The 25,752-nt window shown below is 44.8% G+C and overlaps 2 protein-coding genes across 2 annotated transcripts in view; one reads left to right on the forward strand and one right to left on the reverse strand.

Annotated features, from left to right (window-relative positions):
- SLC9A7 (solute carrier family 9 member A7) overlaps window positions 1-25,752 on the reverse strand; it is a 1,149,612-nt gene that overhangs the window by 973,508 nt on the left and 150,352 nt on the right. The gene's annotated exons all lie outside the window — the stretch shown is intronic.
- Window positions 25-24,959, forward strand: CHST7 (carbohydrate sulfotransferase 7). Its single transcript, XM_050775659.1, has 2 exons — window positions 25-1,872; window positions 24,328-24,959. Exon 1 carries the CDS (start codon window positions 381-383, stop codon window positions 1,839-1,841), a length of 1,461 nt encoding a protein of 486 aa, XP_050631616.1. The 5' UTR covers window positions 25-380; the 3' UTR covers window positions 1,842-1,872; window positions 24,328-24,959.

Genomic DNA, 25,752 nt, shown 5'->3' on the forward strand with positions numbered 1-25,752 from the left:
CCTGAAGTTATTGATGAAGGCTTCACTACGGAGGGTTTGGGGAAAGGTGGGGGTCTGGCTCGGTGAGCCCGAGTCCCAGCCCCGCTACAGCCCCGCCCAGATCTGGCAGAGCCGTGGGCGAACCCAGGCGGGCAGAAAGGCGGGGCGGGCGGCTGCCAAGTCGGCCAATAGGCGGCTCTCCGGCGGCTGAGCGGAGAGGGCAGGGGCGCAGTCAGTAGCACCACCGCCTTCCAAGTTTCCCCTCGTGGATGCGCGGCCCCGCGGCTCTGCTCCTCCCGGCACACAGGGGCCGGGAGAGGCCACAGGAGCGGACCCAGGACGGGATTTCTGAGGAACGGGAGAAAACTGGCGCCCGACCCACTCTGGCGGGTCGGTGAACGATGAAGGGCCGGCGGCGGCGACGCCGAGAGTACTGCAAGTTCGCGCTGCTGTTGGTGCTGTACACGCTGGTGCTGTTGCTCGTCCCCTCCGTACTGGACGGCGGCCGCGACGGGGACAAGGGCGCCGGGCACTGCCCTGGCCTGCAGCGCAGCCTGGGAGTGTGGAGCCTGGAGGCGGCGGCGGCCGGCGAACGCGAGCAGGGCGCAGAGGCGCGGGCCGCCGCGGAAGGGGGCGCGAGCCAGTCCCCTCGGTCCCCAAGCAACCTCAGCAGCGCTGTCGGGGAGGCGGTGTCTCGCGAGAAGCAGCACATCTACGTGCATGCCACCTGGCGCACCGGCTCGTCATTCCTGGGCGAACTCTTTAACCAGCACCCGGACGTTTTCTACTTGTATGAGCCTATGTGGCATCTATGGCAGGCGCTGTATCCGGGCGATGCCGAGAGCCTGCAGGGCGCGCTGCGCGACATGCTGCGTTCGCTCTTCCGCTGCGACTTCTCCGTGCTGCGGCTGTACGCACCGCCGGGGGACCCCGCTGCGCGCGCCCCGGACACGGCCAATCTTACCACGGCCGCCCTCTTCCGCTGGCGGACTAACAAGGTCATCTGCTCGCCGCCACTGTGTCCTGGCGCGCCCCGTGCCCGAGCCGAGGTGGGCCTCGTCGAGGACACCGCTTGCGAGCGCAGCTGCCCACCCGTGGCGATACGCGCCCTGGAGGCCGAGTGCCGAAAGTACCCGGTGGTGGTCATCAAGGACGTGCGCCTGCTCGATCTGGGCGTGCTGGTGCCCCTGTTGCGTGACCCAGGCCTCAACCTGAAGGTGGTGCAGCTTTTCCGCGACCCGAGGGCGGTGCACAACTCGCGCCTCAAGTCTAGGCAGGGACTGCTGCGCGAGAGCATCCAGGTGCTGCGCACCCGCCAGAGAGGCGACCGCTTCCACCGTGTGCTGCTGGCGCACGGCGTGGGTGCTCGCCCCGGGGGCCAGTCTCGCGCGCTGCCTGCCGCACCGCGCGCCGATTTCTTCCTGACCGGTGCGCTCGAGGTGATCTGCGAAGCCTGGCTGCGGGATCTACTTTTCGCGCGCGGTGCGCCAGCCTGGCTACGGCGCCGCTACCTTAGGCTGCGCTATGAGGACCTGGTGCGGCAGCCACGCGCCCAGCTGCGCCGCCTGCTGCGCTTCTCCGGGCTGCGCGCGCTCGCAGCGCTCGACGCCTTCGCGCTCAACATGACTCGCGGCGCGGCTTATGGCGCCGACCGGCCCTTCCACCTGTCAGCGCGCGACGCCCGCGAGGCGGTGCACGCCTGGCGCGAGCGCCTGAGCCGAGAGCAGGTGCGCCAGGTGGAGGCCGCCTGCGCTCCAGCCATGCGTCTGCTTGCCTACCCTCGCAGCGGAGAGGAGGGCGACGTGGAGCCGCCCAGGGACGGGGAGACGCCGCTGGAGATGGATGCCGATAGCGCCACGTAGCCTCCCATCCCTGTCCCCGGCACGGATCCGGGTAAGGTGGCCCGGGGCAAGTCAGGGACCGGGACTGGTCTTCCGGGAGCCTGGAATGGCCTGGGGATGGGAAGTGTAGAGGGGAGGGTACCATCCTGGATCCCATCCTGTCAGATCAGGTTCAAGAGGATGGGAAAGTCCTGCTCGTAGAATTTGGTAGATTCATCGGAATCTCCAGCTTAGCCTTGCGCCTCCTTAGAGGGAGATCCCGAGATGAGAGAGGATATTTAAGCGTGACTGAGGTGGAAGCCAGGTCTCCGCACTCCCATTCCCCGGTATGAAGTAGGAGGTTTCAGAGGGCTGAGGAGAGTAGAGAAGGCTTGAAATAGTCATAATGAACCGTGAGACTGGGAGTTGACATGTGGAGTATAGGATTTCGGAAACCATTTGAGGTTGATGATTATGGAGTTATCTTGATGCCAGTTTGTCCTGTAAGGAGACTTTGCAATGGTGTTTATAGGCACAGAGAAAGCCAAAAGCAGAGAGTTTGGTGGAAAGGCGTTGATTCTAACCCTGCCTATCCCTAATCTTTCTGTTTCGTTTTTCTTCTCTGTTTTATGCGCAGGCTCCAGGGCTTTTCTCCTGAGTTTCCAAGCATGCAGGCACAGTCAGGCGGCTCTTGCAACACTTCTTGCATATTGTGTGTCGCAGGCGCTTGTGTAGTGAATAGACTTGCTTTCCCCTGGCTCATATGCGCCTCTCTGTCTCCCCTCCCCCTCCTTCCCTCTCCCATTTCCCCTCTCCCTCTCTTCCTCCACCTCCCCCTTCCCCTCCTTCTCTCCCTTCCCCCTTCTCCCTGTAGCTGGCGTTTGCAGGATATATGACCATATCCCATTCACATCAGCTTCCTCTAGTGTCGACAAGACCTCAGGGGTGGGTGTCCCCCACTCCACCCCATCCGTTTGACAGATGGTGCCTTCAATTGGCAGTAGCAGTTTGTCACTGCAGGAGGAGCTTTGTGAAAAGACACTGCCCCCTCCTTTTTGTTGTTGTTTTTTTCATTTTTGTTTTTTTCTCTGCATATCTGAAGATGCTAAAGTGGTGCTGAAACAGTCTCAAGATGTGTTCTGTGTGGGTCAGTGTATGGCCTGAGGGAAGGGTTTGCTCTGCACAGTGCTGACCATAGGAGTCAGTGACATGGGAGTGTGTTTCCCGAACTTTGTGTGAGTTGGAAGGGTGCCGCCTTCTGCGCTGTGCAGTCAGTCCAGAGGAGGAGGAAAAGCAGTGCTGGGTGGGCGGAAGTGAGTTAAGTTTCCATTCATTATTTCATAGTGTAATTCAGCATTCCCCTGAGATGAAGCTCTGAGGACAAACGTTGAAGATATTAATGAAGAGGGACTTTGTTGTTGTTACAGAACCAGGGTTTCAGAGTGATTTCAGAAGCTGGCTAACTAAGTTTTCTCCCAGTAATCAAATGGTTTTCTTAGTCAGTTTCTGTAATTGCTAGGAAGTCTGTGTTCTTTCCTGATATCCAGAGTGATGGAAGGTAAGGCACAGGGTGACTTGTCACATCTTAACAAAAACATCCTTTCATCTGCTGATCCTGTATTTACAGATGCAACAGTAATTGTCCCTAACCCTTCTTCACAGGCCTCAGGGAACTCCTCCCCTGGTCGAATGCTGTGCATTTATGGCTTTAAGACATGACAATCTCCCAGAAACTTGTGCTTTTTTTTTTTTTTTTCATTTTTACTAACATCCGTTTGAGTACTGGCTGGGGTGAAGCATTAAAGAGAATAGAGAGGAGGGTAGAGGACAGTCTTTGCCCTCTAGGAAGTTAGAGTCTGTGTGGGTGACAGTGACTGTGAGGGAAGACACTGGTGTTGCTGTTTGGAAGGCCGACAGGGTTTCCTTTGCAGGGCTGCAGGGACATCTGGGAGCAAGCTTTAGGCTCTTCCAGACTTTAGTGACTGAGTCCTTCCTCCCGCATTGGGCACTTACCACCAATCAGTGGATTGATTACAATGCTTGTATTCTTGGTTCCTAGGAAGATAACGTTACTGCCGACACACTGATGGGTTTTCCAAAAGTTTGTCACGCTCTACTCTAGAGAAGGGAGGAGGAGAAGGGAGGAGGATGGATCCTTACCAAAGGGCTATGTGTCATGCACTGAGTTAGGCATTGTACATATATCATTATTTATACCAGTTTTCCAGATGAGGAATCTGAGACTCAGATAAGTAATTTGCCCAAAGTCATACCTGGGCTGGTGAGGGTGGAACAGTGTTTGGTGTTGGACTCCAGAGTTCATAATCTTCTCTTTTATACCTCATCTGCTCCCCGCCTTGGCATTCCCTGGCAGCACCCCTATACTCCAGCCAGGCTCGTATGAGGTGGAAAATACACTCAGCTTTATTACTAATATGTCCCAACCACTGAACAAATAAAATATCCCTGAGCTGCCAACAGTGCCTACACAGGAAAGCCGATGACTTTACAGCCATCCTCCCCACAGGGCATCTCAGGATGCCCTCGGCTCAACTGAGGAGAGAGGCCACATGTGAATTAACCTGAGTAACTTCTGCATGGTCCATACCCAATGGCCAGGATTTGGCAGTGAGGGAGTCAGTGAAGTTTTTTCTGGTCTGGGTGAGGGCCGTAGCACCCTGAACCAAGTCACCAAGGACCTAGGCCCTTTCTCTCTTTTACATCTTGGCTTTTATTCACCAGCTTATCTTCCCACTGGCACAAGATGGTAGCCACAGCTCCAAGCATCACATCTTCACACAATGACACAGGGTTATTAAAATACAGAAAGGAAGGAAGCTATCTAGCCGGTTAAGGGTGGAGGGGTTTTTCCTCCTGCCATGTTCTTTTTTTTTTTTTTTTTTGAGAGGATGCTATCACTCTGTCACCCAGGCTGGAGTTCAGTGTTGTGATCTTGGCTCACTGCAATTTCCTCCTCCCATGCTCAAGTGATCCTCCCACCTCAGCCTCCCAAGCAGCTGGGCTCACAGGTGCATACCACCACATCCACTCTGTCACCCAGGCTGGAGTGCAGTGTCATGGCTCACTGCAGCCTCAACTTCCCAGGGTTAAGCAATCCTCCCACCTCAGCCTCCCAAGTAGCTGGGACTACAGGTCAGGTGCACACCACCACTCCATCTCATTAAAAAAAATTTTTTTTTGCAAAGATTGGGGATGGGACGGGGAGTGGGGGCTCTCACTGTGTTGCTCAGGTTAGTCTCGTACTCCTGAGCTCAAGCGATCTGCCCGCCTTGGCCTCTCAAAGTGCTGGGATTATAGATGTGAATCATTGCACCCAGCCTTGATAAATTATAAAACCTTTCCCAGAACCCCCTTTACCAACTGACTTCCCTTTACATCTCATTAGCTAAAACTGGGTTACACAGCCTGTCCTAGCCCAATCATTGGTGAAAGGGAATGGGAGTATTGTGATTGGCTTAGACCAGCGGTTCTCAGCCGTGACTGAACATTACATTTACCTGAGGAGCTTTTTTATTATATTTTTTGAAATGCCAATGCCTGAGCTCCACCCCGAGATTCTGATTTAAGTAGTCTGGAGTGGAGTTCCCAGACCCAGGCACTGGGATGTTTGAAAAGCTCCCCAGATGATCCTACTGTGTAATCAAAGCTGAGAACCTGTGACTCGGACCAGTCATGGTTCATCCCCTGGGCCAGATGGGACCAGAAGGCTGCCACCGGAACAAGATCAGGATGGGGAATAAAGGGATGTCAATGAGCACTGAACTGCTTGCTACAGTAATTTATGTGAAAGAACTTGGAGCTATGAAGTGCCAAGCAGATGTAGAGTGTTATTATGGAAAGGGGAAAATGTCCTCAATTATACACGGGTCCATTTATAACCCTCTCACGTGCCTTCAAATGCTTTGTTGTCTGTAGCTCATTATCTAATAATCCATCATTGTACACTATCCACCACTGTTCTGAACAGACTGATGTGCTATCCTATCCTTTTCAGTATGTCTCCGTTTAATGTCTGCCCTTGGTAGGTCCCAAGGTTTCATCCCGCTAGGCACTTAAGGCACCTTGATCTTTGCCCTTGACATGACGTATGTATCCTTTGAAAGAAATTAGGAAAGAATGCAAACACCCTGTAATTTGAACCCTAACAATTGGGAAGCTTTCTTTCTAAGGAAATCATGTAAACAGAAAAAGAAATGATCAACCACCACCAAATCATTTTGAAAGTCCTTCTATTTTAATCAGGAAACTGAGCCCTAAACATTTTATATAGGCTTATGTATAAATATCACTGAGGCCAGGTGCAGTAGCTCACACCTGTAATCCCAGCACTTTGGGAGGCTGAGGTGGGAAGATCGCTTGAGGCCAGGAGTTCAAGACCAGCTTAGGCAACATAGCGAGACAACCCCCCACCTTCTCCACAATTTTTTTAAAACTAGCTGGGGGTAATGGCGCACATCTGTAGTCCCAGCTACTTGAGAGGGTGAGGTAGGAGGATCGCTTGAGCCCAAGAAGTCGAGGCTGCAATGAGCTATGATCGTGCCACTGCACTCTAGCCTGGATGACAGAGCGAGATCCTGTCTCAAAACATAAACAAATATCACTGAAAAGTGAAGCTGTTGCTTACACACAGACTGCTAAAGAATGGGCTTATTTATTTATTTATTTATTTATTTTGAGACGGAGTCTTGCTCTGTTGCCAAGCTGGAGTGCAGTGGTGCAATCTCGGCCCACTGCAACCTCTGTCTCCCAGGTTCAAGCAATTCTCTTGCCTCAGCCTCCCGAGTAGCTGGGACTACAGGTGCGCGCCATCACGCCCAGCTAATTTTTTTGTATTTTTAGTAGAGATGGGGTTTCATCATGTTGGCCAGGATGGTCTCGATCTCTTGACCTTGTGATCCACCCACCTCGGCCTCCCAAAATGCTGGGATTACAGTCGTGAGCCACCGCGCCCGGCCCAGAATGGGCATTTTTGAAACATTGCTTCTATATAGAATTTCTCATTCAATAAAATTTCTTCAGACTCCTAATAGAATATCAACCTGGGTGCTAGGTTTGAGCCAGAGAACTGGAAGTTAGGATGGTGTGTGTGTGTGCGCGTGCGTGTGTGTGTGCACATTTATAGGTACCTGAGTAGCAGGGCTGCAATAAGGTGTGAACAATTTTTCAAAACACATCCATGTCCAAATCATTATTGCGCCTTGTGAGGTTAATGCTACCTTTGATCAAGGCATTCTCGGAGCTCCCATTTGGGCCTGCCTTCCCTGGCAGGACCCCTCAGCTGATGGATATGGTGTTAAGGAAAAGTCAAGACCTGTCAAGTCTGATGAGTGAACAGGGAAGGAGGCTGGTCCTACAAAGCAAGGGTGGACATAAAGTAGTAACAGTCGTTCCTTGCTTTCTATATGAAGTCAGTTTTTGAATTTTGGCATGGGAAGCCAGGCATCAGGGCCTGCCTCTCCTAGTTACTACTTAATTGACCTTTGGCAAGTCCCTAAACCTTTTCAGCTTTAGTGTTCTTACCAATAAGAAGAGGAAGTCAAATTAAAAGGATTTCCAGGCCAGGCGTGGTGGCCCATACCTGTAATCTCAGCACTTTGGGAGGCTGAGGTGGGTAGATCACTTGAGGTCAGGAGTTCGAGATCAGCCTGAGCAACATAGTGAAACCCCGTCTCTACTAAAAATACAAATATTAGCCGGGCGTGGTGGCGGGCACCTGTAGTCCCAGCTACTCAGGAGGCTGAGGCAGAAGAATCACTTGAACCCTGGAGGCAAAGGTTGCAGTGAGCTGAGATTGCGCCATTGCACTCCAGCCTGGGGGATAGAGCCAGACTCTGTCTCCTAATAATAGTAATAATAATAATAATAATAAATTAAATAAGGGCGGGGTGGCTCAAGTCTGCTTCGAAAAAAAAAATTATATTTTTACTACATGCTTATATTATTTCTACAATTTTTTTTTTTTTTTTTTTTTTTTTTTTTGTGAGACAGAGTCTCACTCTGTCGCCCAGGCTGGAGTGCAATGGCACGATCTCGGCTCAGCACAACCTCCAACTCCTGGGTTCAAGCAATTCTCCTGCCTCAGCCTCCCGAGTGGCTGGGATTACAGGCATGCACCACCACGCCCAGCTAATTTTGTATTTTTAGTAGAGACAGGGTTTCTCCGTGTTGGTCAGGCTGGTCTCGAACTCCTGACCTCAGGCGATCTGCCTGCCTCAGACTCCCAAAGTGCTGGGATTACAGGTGTGAGTCACTGCGCCCGGCTGAAAATAGAATTTAACAGGATAGAAGTTTATAAAATACCTGCCAGTCTCACTTCCTAGAAGCAGCCACAACATTTCTTGTGGTATATGTCTAGAAATGTTTTATACAAATTCCAGCAGAAAAATATACACAAATGGGATTGAACTCTATGTATTGTTCTGCACTTTTTTCACTTATTGCTTTGGAAATCTTCCCGTTTCATCTTCTTTTTAATAGCTATATTGTATTTCATGGTAGGAATGTATTATAACATATTTAAGTAGTTCCTGGTTCCATACTGTAGGGCATTTAGTTGTTATAGTTTGGTGCTCTATTTCATTGCATTTCTAGTAGGGTCCTTGTATTTGCATACATGTGAGTGTATCTGTCAGAAAAATTCCTATAGCAGAGTGACCTTATATAGCAAAAGGTATATGCTTTGTACATTTTGAGAGGTAATGTTCTTCAAAGTCAGCCAGCATTCGCTACCACCAGCAATTTCTTGGAGCTTCTGTTTCCCAGACTTTCAACAACATGGATTTGATTTCATTTTTTCATCTTGGCCAGTTTGATGAGTGGAAAATTCTTGCCGCTGGCATCCTGGCTCTCTCTGACCCTACAGTTCATCTCTGATGATGAGTGATGGCCTCATACTTTGGGTTGTAGTCACTAAAACACCAAGATGAAGTCAACTTCTTAGCCCTTCTACAGTCCACATGTATTTGGAGAGTGTTATTTTTGTGATTATTTTGAAGAAATGGATACATTATGCTACAAAAATTATCCCTTTAGAAAACCACACTTCCACAGGACATCAAGGTTCTTGTTCTGGTGGCCGTCTTCTGGTACTGTTGCAGGGGATTGTACCTATTGACTCGAGCATCAACAATTTGGGGACCCTATCACTGGGGAAATCAGGCTGATTTTAAATAAGGTTTAACCATTCATACATTTTCTCTATATTCCTGAGAGCCCTGTTTGTGGTCTCAGCAGGGGAAGGGCAGAAATGCCCATTTGCAGTTTTTGAGGCAGGATTCAGACAGTTTTCTAAGAGGGTTTTTTTTTTTTTTTTTAAAGTCTTGGCAGAGATTTTCTTCCCATGAATACAAATGTAATATAAATAGTTGGGAGTGATGCTTTTGAGAAACATTTACAAACAGCTGGTTTAACATTCTTCAGTATGCTTTGTCTCAGCCTGCCCTCAGCATGAACGGGCCAGAAAAGAATGAAACGAAAAAAAACTAAACTGGCCTCGCTTTTTTTGTGTCTGATTTTCCAGCTGAACAAGGTGACTAATAAATGAAGCCCTCTGTTTGTGAGGTCTCCTGGCTCCTCAGCCTCTTGCTTCATAGTGGAAATAAAAGGAGCTTGCTCTATTGAAAGGGACATTTCTGCTGAGGTGCAGTATAAGATAAGAATAGTAGGGACTAAGAAACAGCTCTGGCTCGAATTCAAGTACACAGGCAAGTGGGAACTGTTTGGGAATTGAATAGGAAGCAGTTTTAATTGGAGAAAAGTTGTGGAGCTCAGCGATGTGTCTCTAATTGGAATCCTTCAGCTTTGCTCCCCAACCCCCTTGGCACCCTGGCAGCAAGCCAGTGGCCAGGTCTGACATTTTCTGCAGCTGACCTGGTTCATAATTAAGACCACCCTGCTGGATGCTGAGAATAAATTAGAGCATCAGCTGATGATAAATATTTTTAAAATTTTGTTATGGATACATATTTGTACATGTTTATGGAGTACATGTGATTTTTTTGTTACAGGTACAGTGTGTAATGATCAAGTCAGGGTATTTGGGGTGCCCATAACCTCGAGTGTTTATAATTTTTATGTGTTAGGAAGATTTCAAGTCCTCTCTCCTGGCTATTTTGAAATATACCACACATTGTTGTTAACTGTAGTCACCCTACTTTGCTATTGAACTTAGAACTTCTTCTAGCTAACTGTATGTTCATACCCATTTAACCAATCTGTCTCCACGCCAACCCCTGCACCCTTTCCAGCCTTCTGGTGATCACCATTCTATTCTCTACCTCCGTGGGATCAACTTTTTTAGCTCACATCTGAGTGAAAACATGCAATATTTGTCTTTCTGTGCCTGGCTTATTTCACTTAACGTAATGACTTCCAGTTCTTCTGATGGTGAATATTTTTAAATTCAGAGATTAAGAGGCTGTGAAAGAGGGCCACCACATTTGATTTCAATGATGACTATATTCTGTGCCAGCAGATTCCCCTCCCATGAAATGGACGGGAACAGGAAGAACTTTGCTGTAGAGTCACATTCTGAGAATAGCCACTGAGGTAGACACGTTTTGCTTATGGAATCGAAGCCCTTTCTGGAGTGTTAAAAGGTGCCTTGGCTGGGCGCAGTGTCTCACACCTGTAATCCCAGCACTTTGGGAGGCCAAGGCAGGCAGATCACCTGAGGTCGGGAGTTCAAGACCAGCCTGACCAACATGGAGAAACACCGCCACTACTAAAAATATAAAATTAGGCCGGGCGCGGTGGCTCAAGCCTGTAATCCCAGCACTTTGGGAGGCCGAGGTGGGCGGATCACGAGGTCAGGAGATCGAGACCATCCTGGCTAACATGGTGAAACCCCGTCTCTACCGAAAATACAAAAAATTAGCCGGACGTGGTGGCGGGCGCTTGTAGTCCCAGCTACTCGGGAGGCTGAGGCAGGAGAATGATGTGAACCTGGGAGGCGGAGCTTGCAGTGAGCCGAGATCACGCCACTGCACTCCAGCCTGGGCAACAGAGCAAGACTCCGTCTCAAAAAAAAAAAAAAAAAATATATATATATATATAAAATTAGCCGGGCGTGGTGGCACATGCCTATAATCCCAGCTACTCGGGAGGCTGAGGCAGGAGAATCGCTTGAACCCAGGAGGCGGAGGTTTTGGTGAGCTGAGATCGCACCATTGCACTCCAGCCTGGGCAACAAGAATGAAACTTTGTCTCAAAAAAAAAAAAAAAAAAAGTAAGAAAAAAAAGTGCCCTGAAGATGCAGGGTACTCTCTGGGCCAGTAGTCCAGTAAGAAGTAGAAGTCTGGCCTGAAATCCAAATGCCTAGAGGGAGTGCTTGTTTGATTAATATCATTGGGTCATGGTATCCAGCAGGTTGGAGACCAGGAAGCCAACCTAACTGAAGGTCTGAAGCGTGTAGTTCTGCCCTGAAATAGAACATCACAGAAAGCTTTGTAAGGCATGCGGAATGCAGCCATGATCAAGACTGTGAGTTCTTCAGTAAAGACGATGAAGTGAGGAAAGTTATAAGCAGCTTTAGGAGGGAACTCAGAGGCTAATTGAAGAAGTCATTATATCCAGACAGATAAGGTAGACATTAGGAAAAATTGTACCAGAGCTTTGAGGTCACTTTTCCCATGACTGACACCATACTTTCTCAAAAAGGACTCTTTACTGCCTCAGAGAAATTATAGGAACAGCAAGCCAAAAATGCTTAAATCAACATATTTTAAAAATAGGGCCAACTGGCAACCAGCCAAGAACTGACATGTGTTAAATATACAGATTTTAGAAGTAAGAGGAGTAGATCTGTCTCTTGCTATAATAAAGAATATAACTAACATGGATGTAATAAAGGAATACAATACATTTTTCAGGCTCTGCAAACAACAACAAAAAATTTCCTCTTTGTTGTCTTTCTGCACCCTCCTACTTTCTCTTTCTTTTCTTTTTTCTTTTCTTTTCTTTCTTTCTTTTTTTTTTTTTTTTTTTTTGAGACAGTCTTACTCTGTTGCCCTGGCTGGAGTGCAGTGGCGTGATCTGGGCTCGCTGCAACCTCTGCCTCCCGGGTTTAAGCAATTCTTGTGCCTCAGCCTCCGGAGTAGCTGGGACTACAGGCGTGCACCACCATGCCCGGCTAATATTTATATTTTTAGTAGAGACGTGGTTTCACCACGTTGGCCAGGCTGGTCTCGAATTACTGACCTCAGGTGGTCCGCCCACCTTGGCTTCCCAAAGTGCTGGGATTACAGGGGTGACCCACCACTCCTGGCCCACCATTTTCTAGCTGCTAGGAATTACAGAGGGCAATTTTGCAAAAATGAGATGATTGGCCAAAACGTACACATCCCTCACAAAGAATAACAAAATTCCTAACATTATTGAGTGCCTTTTAAAATAATTTTACTTCATATTTATTTACGTATTTATGTATTTATTTATTTTTGAGATGGAGTCTTGCTGTGTTGCCCAGGCTGGAGTGCAGTGGTGTGATATTGCCTTAATGCAACCTGTGCCTCCTGAGTTCAGGCGATTCTCGTGCTTCGGCCTCCAGACTATCTGGAACTACAGGCACCTGCCACCATGCCTGGCTATTTTCTTTTGTATTTTCAGTAGAGACAGGGTTTCCCCATGTTGGCCAGGCTGGTCTCGACCTCCTGACAAGTAATCCGCCGGCCTCGGCCTCCCAAAGTGCTGGGATTAGAGGGGTGAGTCACCACACCCAGCCATTTTTATTTTTCAACAGTCAAAGGGGAAGAGAAATATCTGAGCTCAGGAAAGATCCTTGTCTTGATCCTAGGTGCGGCAATCTCCAGCAATCCTGTAGACTGGCCTCCATGATCCAATGTCCTATGCCAACACGAACCTGCTCTAGGCCATGGAGCCACTTGACTCCCACAAGACCATGGACAAGAAAGGCTAGGAAAGGGTGGAACAAACATACGGCCTCACTCTGCAGGGAGAGATACCTGCAGTGATGAGCTAGAGTTTGGCTGGTCCATAGATTCTGTACACTGACTAGCCATTCTAACCTGGGAATCTTAAAACTGATCAAGGGCAGAGAATGAGCCTTCCTGGGTAGTCCCAGTGTAGGGGTAGGGACACTTCAGCTGCTCATTTGACTGATAAACCCTGGGGACCAAATGGCAGCCTGAATTGCAGATCTAAGCTCCAGGTCACTTCCAGCTCTGTGCTCTCCCAAATCCCTTCCACCCTCAGTGGATCGCAAACATCTGCAGGTGACCTGTCCAAATATATATTATCAAATACTGAGTCAGTTCCTTTATTGGAGTTGGGAGCAACTTTACTCACAAAAGCAATTAGGTATGCCAACTAAATTTATATCTTGGAGGAGCTCAATGAAAGGAAAAAACAAAAGTCAACTAGGCAAACTCAGCTGTTTCCAAGTTTTATGAATACTGGTTTGGTGTGCATCGATGTGTTCTCAAGTGAGCTCAAAAGTTTGGGAAATTTTTAGCTGGGGTGTGGGTATCATAAAACTGGAGAGATGTTATTACCTTATTCTTTTCTAGAGTAAGAGGAAAAATAATGCCCATTTAATCTTTGTACTGGCTGACTATGGGCTTGAATGACTCACATGGATTCAGATTTTACATTGAATTCCTCCCACGGTGGGAGGTAACGGCGGGAGTGTGTGTCTCTTCAGCTCTCCACTGGGGCCATCCAAGTCCAGGCAAGTACTAGTTTCTCCCCTCACTCCCCAGTCCAGAGTTTTGTCTTTTTGTTTTTGTTTTGTTTTGACTCGGCCTGTTTCTTTTTAAACCTGAGTGGAGAGTTGTTTCAAGTTGAATACCACTGAAACTGTTATTGACTAGTGCAAGTATAAATAACTAGCACCCCATGCCACTGTCACATATATTTTTCAGATTAAACGTCTGGAAATTATGAATAACACTTAATGCTGTTCAAAGTACATTTCCAGGCTATCTAGGGGTACAGTTATATTAGCAAACTAAATGTCTCCTATTACATTTTGCTTTGGAGTCACAATGAGGAAGTGTACTTCGAGATTTGTGCTATTTCAAATATTATTTTAACATGATCCCTAAGCAGCTCCCTTAAAAAACAACTTAATGGTGCTATTGTTGTAAACATTGTCACTCATTTCCGTTTTCCTTGGCACTGTAGTTGCTAATTTGAAGTGAAAACAGGAAGGTTAAGAAAGCTTAACCTGGGTTAACAGATAAGCTTAGATATTAACATCATCCACAAAGTGTGGTTTCAGTTTAGGGTGCTGGGAGAAGACCCCATAAGGACACAGCCCTTGCAAAAGATGCTCAAGCCCTTCCTCAGCCCATTTGTTCTGGAGGTGGTCCAGGAGGAAGGCTGTTACAATAGGCTGGAAAGTCATCCAGCCGGTGATAACAGGAGCTGCTGAATACCCGGAAATCTCAGCTCTCTCAAGTGCTAAGCGCCAGCACCAACTTTTAGCATCTGTGAAGGAGTTTTGGTGGTCAACCCAGGGTGCCTCACCTGGCGCAAGTGTGTGGGCAGGGACAGGATACCTCGGAGTCCAGTCACAGGCATGTACGTTCTGGAGGCAAGACCAAGAAAAACTTAAAAGGAAGAAAAGCAGGCCCAAATTGACAAACGCAATTCAAGGAGTAGAAATGAGGTCCCCGTGCAAGTTCCCAGATTCATTTGGGAGGCCCTCGGCTCATTACCTGACCTGAAATGGGGGGCACAGGAAGGCCACTCAGAGAGCTAGAGCCGGTTGCAAGTTCATTTGCTTGAATCTTCTGTTCTCTAACTTTAAAGCCAGCAGGAAGTTGATTCATCCCCCTCCCCCTTCCCGGCTTCAAAGATTGAAGAAAGTATGATTAAAATGCTAAAAGCGTGTCTTCCTGAGTTATTCTGCTGTAGCCCCAGGAGCCTCAGCTGAACCAACTGCTTGCAATTCAGGCTCCATAGACCCAGAATGAACCCAGAATGAAGTTTCCCTTTGATGGCAATAAGGCTATTAGTAGGTCAACCAGCTGCATTTAGGGCCTGGCTGGTCATTTAAACACTGAAGGGAACTGTAGCAAAGGAGATAAAATTACACCCAACTCATTGGAGTATGACTTTCAATCTTTAAATAAATAACCCATGCTTTTTTTTTTTTAAGTGAAAGCCAATTCTTGAATTATTTGAATATTGAGGAATGACCTCACACTTCAATGTCACATATTTTTTTTACAAAAAACCTTTTATGCGTGCTTTTCAAAACAATGGTGTATAAAAACCTTTGTAATTCTTGAGATTAACTGCATGAAGACAGTTTTTTTATTATGAATTTTCTATTACTACAGGATAAGTCTTTAAATAGTTCTGACTTAGGAATAAACAGAAGGGTCTATGATTGTTTCAGGTGATACAGAGAGTAGCAAACATTTTTATTCTCCCCAGATTCTGGGCAAGTGGAAACAGCTGTAACCAAGAAGTTTAGCAGCTTAAAATTTAATTTTTCCTTGTCAGACATCTAGCAGCTGAAAAAAAGGACAAAACTAGCTACTTGGTAACTGCAGCTGGCTGGTAAACTGAGGGTTTGGATTCTAAATATTAACCCAAAGATGAATATTTCATTGCTCCATATGAACAGGGCCCCATAATATTAAGAAGAGTTGGGATCTGGATTAAGAGTGAATTAAATTCTTCTTCTTTTTTTTTTTTTTTTTTTTTTTTTTTGAGACGGAGTCTCACTCTGTCACCCAGGCTGGAGTGCAGTGGCCGGATCTCAGCTCACTGCAAGCTCCGCCTCCCAGGTTTACGCCATTCTCCTGCCTCAGCCTCCCGAGTAGCTGGGACTACAGGCGCCCGCCACCTCGTCCGGCTAGCTTTTTGTATTTTTTTTAGTAGAGACGGGGTTTCACCGTGTTAGCCAGGATGGTCTCGAACTCCTGACCTCGTGATCCACCCGTCTCCGCCTCCCAAAGTGCTGGGATTACAGGCTTGAGCCACCGCGCCCGGCGTGAATTAAATTCTTAATCCTTGTGCTTATGCCTGTAATTCCCGCACTTTGGGAGGCCAAGGTGGGCAGATTACCTGTGGTCAAGAGTTTGAGACCAGCCTGGTCAACATAGTGAAACCCCGTCTCTACTAAAAATACAAAAATTAGCCAGGTGTGGTGGCGGGCACCTGTAATCCCAGCTACTCGGGAGGCTGAGGCCAGAGAATTGCTTGAACCTCGGAGGTAGAGGCTGCAGTGAGCCGAGATCGTGCCCCTGCACTCCAGCCTGGGTGACAGAGAGAGACTGTCTCAAAAAAAAAAAAAGAAAAAGAAAAAGAAAAAAAAGAGTGAATTAAATTCTTAATCCTCTATTTAAGATACTGGGGACTTAAGAGTTTGAGGAAACATCACACTAAGAATTCATGGACATGTTTATGTTTTAAACACAACCAAAAATATTGAGAAATGGTAGGAAATTAGCCAATAGTTTACTTAGGGTCTACTTGGGAGCTACAGGTCTCATGAAGGTGTACGTCAGAACTGGAAGATATATAAGCATCCCTGACCTAGTTCAGAGACATTCAGGAACTAGAGGCCAACATGGGGGGATAGGAACCCATTCCTAGTATGCAGAAAGAAAGGGCCTTGTGAGGTCGCCCTGCCTGAATTAGCGGTACTTCATTTAAGTTCTTCAGATACCCCGGCAGCAGCAATAGTTCTTTCAGAGCACACATCTCTCCTCCCCTCACCTTGTACTGCCAGCGATTCAATAAAAAATATAAACCTGCATGAAAAGCAGCCTTTTGGGTAGATACAAAGATTTTTCATAAAAGGATATAAAAGATTGCTTATGGGTACAGAGGTTGGGCTGGTAGTACTCTCCTTAAGTTTGTTGGGAAATGGGATCTGACCTGGCAACATTTAGCACTTGGTTAAGTCATTGACAAAATCATCCTGAGTTACTGCCAAGTTTGTTTCTGGGTCTTTAAAGCAACCCAAGTGAAGAGCTCAACACGTTGCACAAAGAAACAATGCCATAGATTTTTTTTTTTTTTTTTTTTTTACTTTTTATTTTGAAATAATTATATAGGCCGAGTGTGGTGGCTGATGCCTTTAATTCTAGCACTTAGGGAAGCCAAGGTGGGAGGATTGCTTGAGCCCAGGAATTCAAGACCAGCCTAGGCAACATAAGGGCATCCCGTCTCTACAAAAAATAAAAAATTAGCTGGGTGTGCCTGTAGTCTTAGCTACTCGGGAGGCTGAGGTGGGAGGATCACTTGAACCCAGGAGTTTGAGATTGCAGTGAGCTATGATCATGCCACTGCAGAAATAATATACTCACAGGAAGTTGCAAAAACAGCACAAGAGGTCCAGTGTACCCTTCACATAGCTTCCCCCAAAGGAACACCTTATATGTAGATCAATATCAACACCAGGAAATTGACACTGGTGAGATCTAACAACAGACCTTTTTCAATTTTCAGCAGTTTTTCCGTGTACTCATTTTGTGTGTATGTGTGTGTATAGATCTGTGTAATTGTATTATATATAGATTTGTGTAAACACCACTACAATCAAGACACAGAGCTAGTCCATCAACACAAAAAAACTCTCTTGTGCTACCCTCATTATCATTACATACCCTACCCTGTCCCACCCCTTTCACTGGCAAACACTAATCTGTTCTCCATCTCTAGAATTGTGTTATTTCAATAATGTTATATAGATGGAATTATATAATATTTAACCTTTTGAGATTGGCGTTTTTCACTCAGTTGTAATCCTCTGGAGATTCATCCAGGTTGTCTTGTTTAATAATAGTTTGTTCTTTTTCATTGCTGAGTAATATTCCATGGTATGGTTGTACCAGTTTGTTTAACCCTTCACTCATTGAAGGACATTTGGATTGTTTTCAGTTTTTGGCTATTACAAATAGAACTACTATGAATATTTGTGTATGGGTTTTTGTGTGGACATAAATTTTCATTTCTTTAGGATGAATGTCCAGAAATGCAATTGCTGGATCGTGTGGAAGTGTGTGTTTAGTTTTATGAGAAACTACCAAACTGTTGCCCAGAGCAGCTGTACCCTTCTGTGTTCCCACCAACAATGTCTGAAAGATCAAATTTTTCTGCATCCTCACAGTATTTGGTATTGTCACTATATTTCATTTTATTTTTATTTTATTTTTTTGAGATGGAGTCTCACTCTGTCGCCCAGGTTGGAGTACAGTGGTGCAATCTCAGCTCACTGCAACCTCCACCTCCTGGGTTCAAGTGATTCTCCTGCCTCAGCCTCCAGGGTAGCTGGGATTACAGGGGTGCGTCACCACACCCAGCTAGTTTTTGTATTTTTAGTAGAAACGAGGTTTCACCATGTTGGCCAGGCTGGTCTGGAACTCCTAACCTCAAGTGATCTGCCCGCCTCAGCCTCCCAAAGTGCTGAGATTACAGGTGTGAGCCACTGCGCCTGGCCAAGATTTGTTTTTTTAAAAAATATATCTTTTTACTTTGATTTTACTTTAAGTTCTGGGATACATGTGCAGAACATGCAGGTTTGTTACATAGGTATACATGTGCCATGATGGTTCGTTGCACCCATCAACTCATCATCTAGGTTTTAAGTCCCGCATGCATTAGGTATTTGTCCTAATGCTCTCCCTCCCACTGCCCCCCACCCCCTCAACACCTCAACAGGCCCCGGTGTGTGATGTTCCCCTCCCTGTGTCTATCTGTTCTCATTGTTCAGCCCCAACTTATGAGTGAGAACATGTGCTGTTTGGTTTTCTGTTCCTGTATTAGTTTGCTGAGAATGATGGTTTCCCACTTCATCCGTGTCCCTGCAAAGGACATGAACAAGATTTATTTTTCAAGAGTCTTTTAACGATTCAATTTTTTAGTAGTTATAGGACTTTTCAAATGACCTGTTTCATATTGGGTGAGTTATAGTAGTTTGCTTTTTGAGGAATTGGTCCATTTCATCTAAATTGTCAAATTAATGGATGTTGTTTTTAGTAATTTTTTTTTTTTTTTTTTTTTTTTGCCTTTTAATGTCTGTAGCGAGAACCCCTGTTTCATTGTTGATACTGGTAATGTTTGTCTTCTCTTTTTCTGTTGTCAGTCTTGATAGAAGTTTTTTGTTTGTTTGTTTGTTTTGTTTTTTTGTTTTGTTTTGAGACAGGGTCTTACTCCCATTGCCCAGGCTGGAGTTCAGTGATGCAATCTCAGTTCACCCGCCTTCCGGGTTCGAGCAATTCTCCTGCCTCAGCCTCCCAAGTAGTTGGGACTACAAGTGCTCGTCACCACACCCAGCTACTTTTTGTATTTTTTGTAGAGACAGGGTTTTGCCATGTTGGCCAGGCTGGTCTCGAACTCCTGGCCTCAAGTGATCTACCTGCCTTGGCTTTCCAAAGTGCTGGGATTACAGGCATGAGCCACCATACCTGGCTGATAGAGGTTTTTTGATCTTTTCAACGTACCGGCTTTTTGTTTCATTATATTTTCTTGATTGTTTTTGTTTTCAGTTTTACTGATTTCTCCTTTTATCTTAATTATTTCCTTACTTCTGCTTGTTTTGGGTTTTTAAAAAAATCATCCAGTTTCTTGAGGTAAGTACGTAGATTATTGATTTGAGATCTTTCTTTCTTTCTCATGTATCTAGTGTTACGCATTTTTCTCAGCTTCACAAATTTTGATGTTGCATTTTCATTCAATATGGTTTTATTTTCAATGAATTATGTTTAAGTATGTTCTTTAATTTTAAAATTTCTGGATAATTTCCTGCTATCATTCTGTTATTGACTTCTAGTTTGATTACACTATGGTTATTTAATTTATTATTATTATTTCAGTTTTTAAAACATTTGTTCAGATTTGTTTTGTGGACCAGGATAGGTTCATGTTGTGAATGTTCCATGTATGCCTAAAAATAATGCGTATTCTACTGTTAATAGGTGGAATGTTCTATAAATGTCAGTTCAATTCTATTGGTTGATGTTACTGTTCAGTCTTTCTGTATCCTTACTGACTTTCTATCTAGTGAGTCTATCATTTGTTGAAAGAATGGTGTTGAAGTTTTCAACTATAAATATAGACTTGTCCATTTCTTCTTTCTGTTCTTTCAGTTTTTGCTTCAGGAAATTTGAAAGCTCTGTACATATTTAGGATTGCTATGTCTTGTTTGTAGATTGACTCTTTAAACCTTATGTAACATTCTTCTTTGTCCTTGGTAATTTTCTTTGCTCTGAAGTCTGCTTTATCTAATATTAATATAGCTACTCTTCCTTTCTTTTGATTGTTTGTATGGTGTATCCTTTTCAGCCTTTTACTTTCAACCTACCTCATTGCATTAGAAATTAATAGTAATGTTTTTAAATCCATTTTGCCAATCTCTTTTAGTTTATATATTTAAACCATTTATATTTAATCTAATTATTGATATTTTGGGACTTCAATTTGATTTCTGTTTGTTCCCTCTGTTTTTTATTCCTTTGTTTTCCTTTTCCTATCTTCCTTTGAGTTACTTGAGCATTTTTTAGAATTTCATTTTATCTGTAGTGTTTTTGAGTGTATCTCTTTGTATGTTTATTTTAGCGGTTTCTTTGAATTATACATAACTTATCACAGTCTACTGGTGTCAACATCTTACTACCTCCAGTGAAATGTAGAAAACTAATCTCCATTTAGGTTCCTTTATCCTGCCCCTTAAATAGCCTCTTAAAAATTTTCTCTACATATATTGAGAACCATATCATACAATGTTACTTTGCCTCAACCATCAAAAATAATTTTAAACACTCAAGAGAATAGTCTATTAAATTTATCATATTTTACCTTTTCCGTTGTTCTTTCTTCATGTGTGATATTTCAAGCCTCCTTTTATCATTTCCTTTCTCTGGGGAAGAACTTTAGCAATTCTTTTATAAAAGTTCTATTGATAAAAATTATCTTAGTTTTCTTTCATGTGAAAATGTCTTTATTTCACCTTCATTCCTGAAGGATATTATCATGGGATATAGAAATCTGGATCGAGGCTGGGCACTGTGGCTCACGCCTGTAATCCCAGCACTTTGGGAGGCCAAGGCAGGTGGATCACTTGAGGTCAGGAGTTCAAGTCCAGCCTGGCCAACATGGTGAAACCCCGTCTCTACTAAAAATACAAAAATTAGCTGGGTGTGGTGGCGGGTGCCTATAATCCAGTTACTCGGAAGACCAAGGAACGAGAATCATTTGAACCCAGTAGGCGGAGGTTGCAGTGAGCCGAGATCACGCCACTGCACTCCAGCCTGGGCGACAATGAGACTCTGTCCAAAAAAAAAGGAAAAAGAAAAATCTGGATTGGCAGATATTTTCTTTCAGCACTTGAAAACTGTCGTGTCACTTCCTTCTGACCCCCATGCTTTCAGATACAAAATCCGTTGGCATTCATATTGTTGTTCCCATAATTAATGTGTCATTTCTCTCTAGTTGCCTTCAGGATTTTTTTCTTTGTTTTTGCTTTTCTGAAGTTTGAGTATGCCATGGCTTGGTGTAGATTTCTTTGAGTTTTTCTTCTTTGGGGTTTGCTCAAGTTCTTGAATCTGTAAATTTATGTCTTCTGCCAATTTGGGAAATTTTCAGCCATATTTCAAGTAGTTTTTCAGTCTCTTTTTCTGGAACTTCGATGACATGCATGATAGATCATTTATTATGGTTCCTCAGGCCCCTGAGGCTCTGTTTATCTTTTTTTAACTCTATTTTCTGTTGTTCAGATTGGATAATTTCTATTGTTCTATTTTTAGTTTCACTAAGTCCTTACTCTATCATCTCTGTTCTGCTATTGAGCCCATCCAGTGAGTTTTTCAAATTTTCATGATTGTATTTTACAGTTCTACAATTTCCATTTGGTAGCTTTTTAAAAAACTGTATTTCTTCACTGAGAATTTCAATTTTTTCATTTGTTTCAAGTGTGTTTGTAATGGCTAATTGAGGATGTTTATGATTGCCACTTAAAATCTGTTTCAGATAATTTCAACATCTGTGTCATCTCAGTGTTGGTATGTATTAGTTGTCTTCTCTCATTCAAGCTGACATTTCCCTGGTTCTTGGTTTGACAAGTGCTCTTTGTATTGTCCTGGACACTGGGAGAATTATCTTATGAATCTCCAAATGTTACTTAAATCTTCTATTTTAGCAGGCCTCCACTGACACCACACTGGTGGAGAAAGGGGCACATCACCTGGTTACTGCCAGGTCAAGGTGGCAGTCCAGAGATCCTGGCTTCCCACTAGGGCTTTGCTCACAGGAGAGGGGAATTTTTTTTTTTTTTTTTTTTTTGCTTGGTTTCTGCCTTTTTAGAGTGAACCTTTTCCTATCCTTTGGCTAGAGGTAACAGGCTTTTTTCAGGGCCTTTTTGTGTGTGTCTCTCACAATTGGCATTTCTGGCTGGCTGGCTTCTTTAGCACACAACATTCAGGATATAGAGGCGGCAGAAAGAAAACTCAGGGTCACGGTATTCCTCAGTTCCCAGTCAGTCGGCCTTCTTCTCTCCACCCTTCAGACTCTTATCTTTGTTTTATACATAATATTTGGAGTTTTTAGTTATACACTTTGTGGGAGGAATAAGGAGAAGTGCATGATTCCATCTTGTCAACTAGAAGTCAGCCCATCTGGCCAGGCGCAGTGGCTCACATCTGTAATCCTAGCACTTTGGGAGGCTGAGGCAGGCAGATCACCTGGGGTCAGGAGTTCGATACCAGCCTGGCCAACATGGTGAAACCCTGTCTCTACTAAAAATACAAAACTTAGCTGGGCGTGGTGGTGCATGCCTGTAATCCTAGCTATTCGGGACGCTGAGGCACGAGAATCGCTTGAACCCGGGAGGTGGAGATTGCAGTGAGCCGAGATCACACCACTGCACTCCAGCCTGTGTGACAGAGCTAGACTCTGTCTTTAAAAAAAAAAAAAAAAAAAAAAAAAATAAGTTGGCCCATCTGGAAATTGGTTTTTATTAAAGACTGAAATTTGACATGGTGTCTCTTTCTTTATGTAAGTAACCTGTTGTGGAGGCTAAAGTAACTCCATCTTGGATGCTAATCCACCATGTTGACTTGTGATTAACCTTGGTTCCAGGAATGCCTCTGAGATTTCCAGTTCATCTATTGTTCCTTGTGTAAGAGCACATCCTTACCATAAATTCTGCTCTTAGATCAAACTGCTACTCATTTCCTCTGAAGCACGTGTACCTTTTCCTTTGGTATATAATCCCTGGGTCTGGGGGTGGGGGCTAATGGCGTGGAGATCTACCTGCTTTGTAGCTGCTCAAGACCATACTTCTGTCCATAAGTTCCCCGATAAAATCATCCTGTGATGACAAGCTGGACTTCTCTGCCTCCTTCTTTGGTTTCTCAGCCCCTTCTGAGTTTGGGGGTCACTTTGCATATATAGCCCTTTAATGAAACGTGTACTAGCAAAATACTAAAGATTTATAGAAAGAGGCGGGGCACAGTGGCTCATGCCAGTAATCTCAGCTCTTTGGGAGGCCAAGGCAGGTGGATCACTTGAGGTCAGGAGTTCGAGACCAGCCTTGCCAACATGGTGAAACCCTGTCTCTACTAAAAATACAAAAAATTAGCCAGGTGTGGCGGTGCACGCCTGTAATCCCAGCTACTCAGGAGGCTAAGGCAGGAGAATTGCTTGAACTCAGGAGGTGGAGGTTGCAGTGAGCTTAGATCATGCCACTGTACTCTAGCCTGGGCATGAGTGAGACTCCGTCTCAAAAAAAAAAAAAAAAAAAAAAAAAAGACTTATAGAAAGGCCTCAAAGCATTTATGAAATTAGCTTTTCCTTAATGCTTAGTGTGACTCTTTATTGCACATTTTAAATCATCTTGAAACTGCCTTTCCCAAACTTTGCATCAGCTGATGGACAGTTTCACTCCATTAGAAAATGTCAAATTTGGTACACATCCAGGATCAGAGGAAGGATCACAGGAGAGCAAGAAACTGGTGACAGGACTAGTACAGACACACTGGAGTCAGCCCACTTTCCACTGCTCACGTAGAGTGACACAAGCAATGTGTTTAAATGAAAGAAGAAAAAGTTCAGGTGCCAAAAAGGTAGAAAGCTGGACTCACTGCCTATCTACAGCCTCAGTTGTATAGAATTGTCAGTTGCTGTTGACATTTTGCACATATGAACTGGTACATGAGTGAAGAATGGATGGGTACATGGTTGGTGCCTAAAGGTATGACTTCAATCCCAATTCCTCCCACACGCTACCCAGAGGGTTCCAGAAAGCCCTGTTCTCCTCAGCAGGTGCTCCACAACAGCAGCTACAGAAAGCACAGCCATGCTAACAGAGGCCCCTCAGATTTTTCCCATCTTCACCCTCACCCAATGACCTCTTGGGTCGTTTTCTCCTGGTCTGTCTTCACAAACCAGAAATGATTGATACTGATTCGGTATGGGTTTGGAAGATGATAGGTTTCTGATTTAAAAGGACTTATGTTGTCAGGGTCCAACAGACTTTCTTTCTGGGGATTTCTGTGTTCTGAAGTTCAGACATCCTTTGTTCCTTCCCTTCCAGGTCAGTCACCATGAACCAGGGCACTCGGCATGCTGCCTCAGCACTGGAGAAGCAGCGCTGTGGAGGCAATCTGTCACACTGTCAGACTCTGGGAGTTGACTTGCTACCAACTGCTGTGCAATTCTGCTGAGCAGGAATATCATGAGCTGTTCAATAATGACAGATGCATTGGTTGAGATGAAGTTTCCAGTAAGGAAGTGACAGTGCAATGTGGATATTTATGGCCGTAAAATAGGAAGAGCTTAAGTTCCCAGGCTGAACCTGCCACTGCTGGAGCCATTTCATTTCAACAAGGCGTCCTCACAACAAAGAAGAGATGTGATTTGGTACCATTTCACATCAGCAGGTGTCTGGACGAAAACATCAATGTGAATAAGGGCCAACTGCAGTCCTGTCTATCTTGATTAAATTACTTAATATCAAATAATAGGTCTGGGCAGTATTGTTTTTAACCTGACTCATCCGGCTGTCCTTCAAATAGCTCCGTCTACCCAGAACCGACTTTTAAAAAGTAATTTTTCTCCCTGGGCTGGGAGAACCCTAATGAACTGAAACACATTTTTACTTTTAAATTTTTCTATCTGGTGCTTTTGTAATTATACTATTAAATGACTTTGGAGTCATGTTAATGACAGGATTTGTTTTGTTTGGATGCAGTTCAATTGCATGGTTTGGGTAAAAGCTAGTGTACATACAGAGGAATATGAAGACTGTGGAAGAAACTGTATATTGGGTTTAAGAATTTCAGCAATTATCCAGTAGGAACCTAAGCATTAAGCTGCAATGTCAAATCCACTTGCTTCAGTCTTACTAGTTGATGTTGCCAACAGTTGGTAATGCCTTTTTCAGGATTCTACATTCAAAGCCTGTTAAAGATGGTTACAGGCAAGGAGGAGTCACAGGCAGAGGCTAGATTTAAAGTATATCTTTTAACCCCTAATGCACATTTTAGAAAGTCTTAAAAATCTGTTGCTGTGATTTTTACATCCTTTTTTTTTTTTTTTTTTTTTTTGAGACAGAGTCTTACTGTGTCACCCAGGCTGGAGTGCAGTGGCGCAATCTTGGCTCACTGCAACCTCCACTTCCCAGGTTCAAGTGATTCTCCTGCCTCAGCCTCCCGAGTAGCTGGGACTACAGGTGCGTGCCATCATGCCTGGCTAATTTTTGTATTTTTAGTAGAGACGGGCTTTCACCATGTTGGCCAGGCTGGTCCTGAACTCTTGACCTCAGGTGATCCGCCCACCTCGGCCTCCCAAAGTGCTGGGATTACAGGTGTGAGCCACTGCGCCCAGCCCTATTTTAAAACTGAATTTCTTCAAGCATCTAAATCACAGGCTAGCAGAAACTTCTGTTAAGGCCCAGATAGTAAACAGTTTAGTTTTTATGGGCCATATGATCTCTGTTGCAGCTCCTCAGCTTTGTCAT

The sequence above is a fragment of the Macaca thibetana genome, chromosome X (genome assembly GCF_024542745.1).
Source record: "Macaca thibetana thibetana isolate TM-01 chromosome X, ASM2454274v1, whole genome shotgun sequence".
Lineage (NCBI taxonomy): Eukaryota > Metazoa > Chordata > Mammalia > Primates > Cercopithecidae > Macaca > Macaca thibetana.

Excerpts from the sequence above, each read along its gene's own strand:
- CHST7 (XM_050775659.1), top strand. The coding sequence starts at position 381 with ATGAAGGGCCGGCGGCGGCGACGCCGAGAGTACTGCAAGTTCGCGCTG.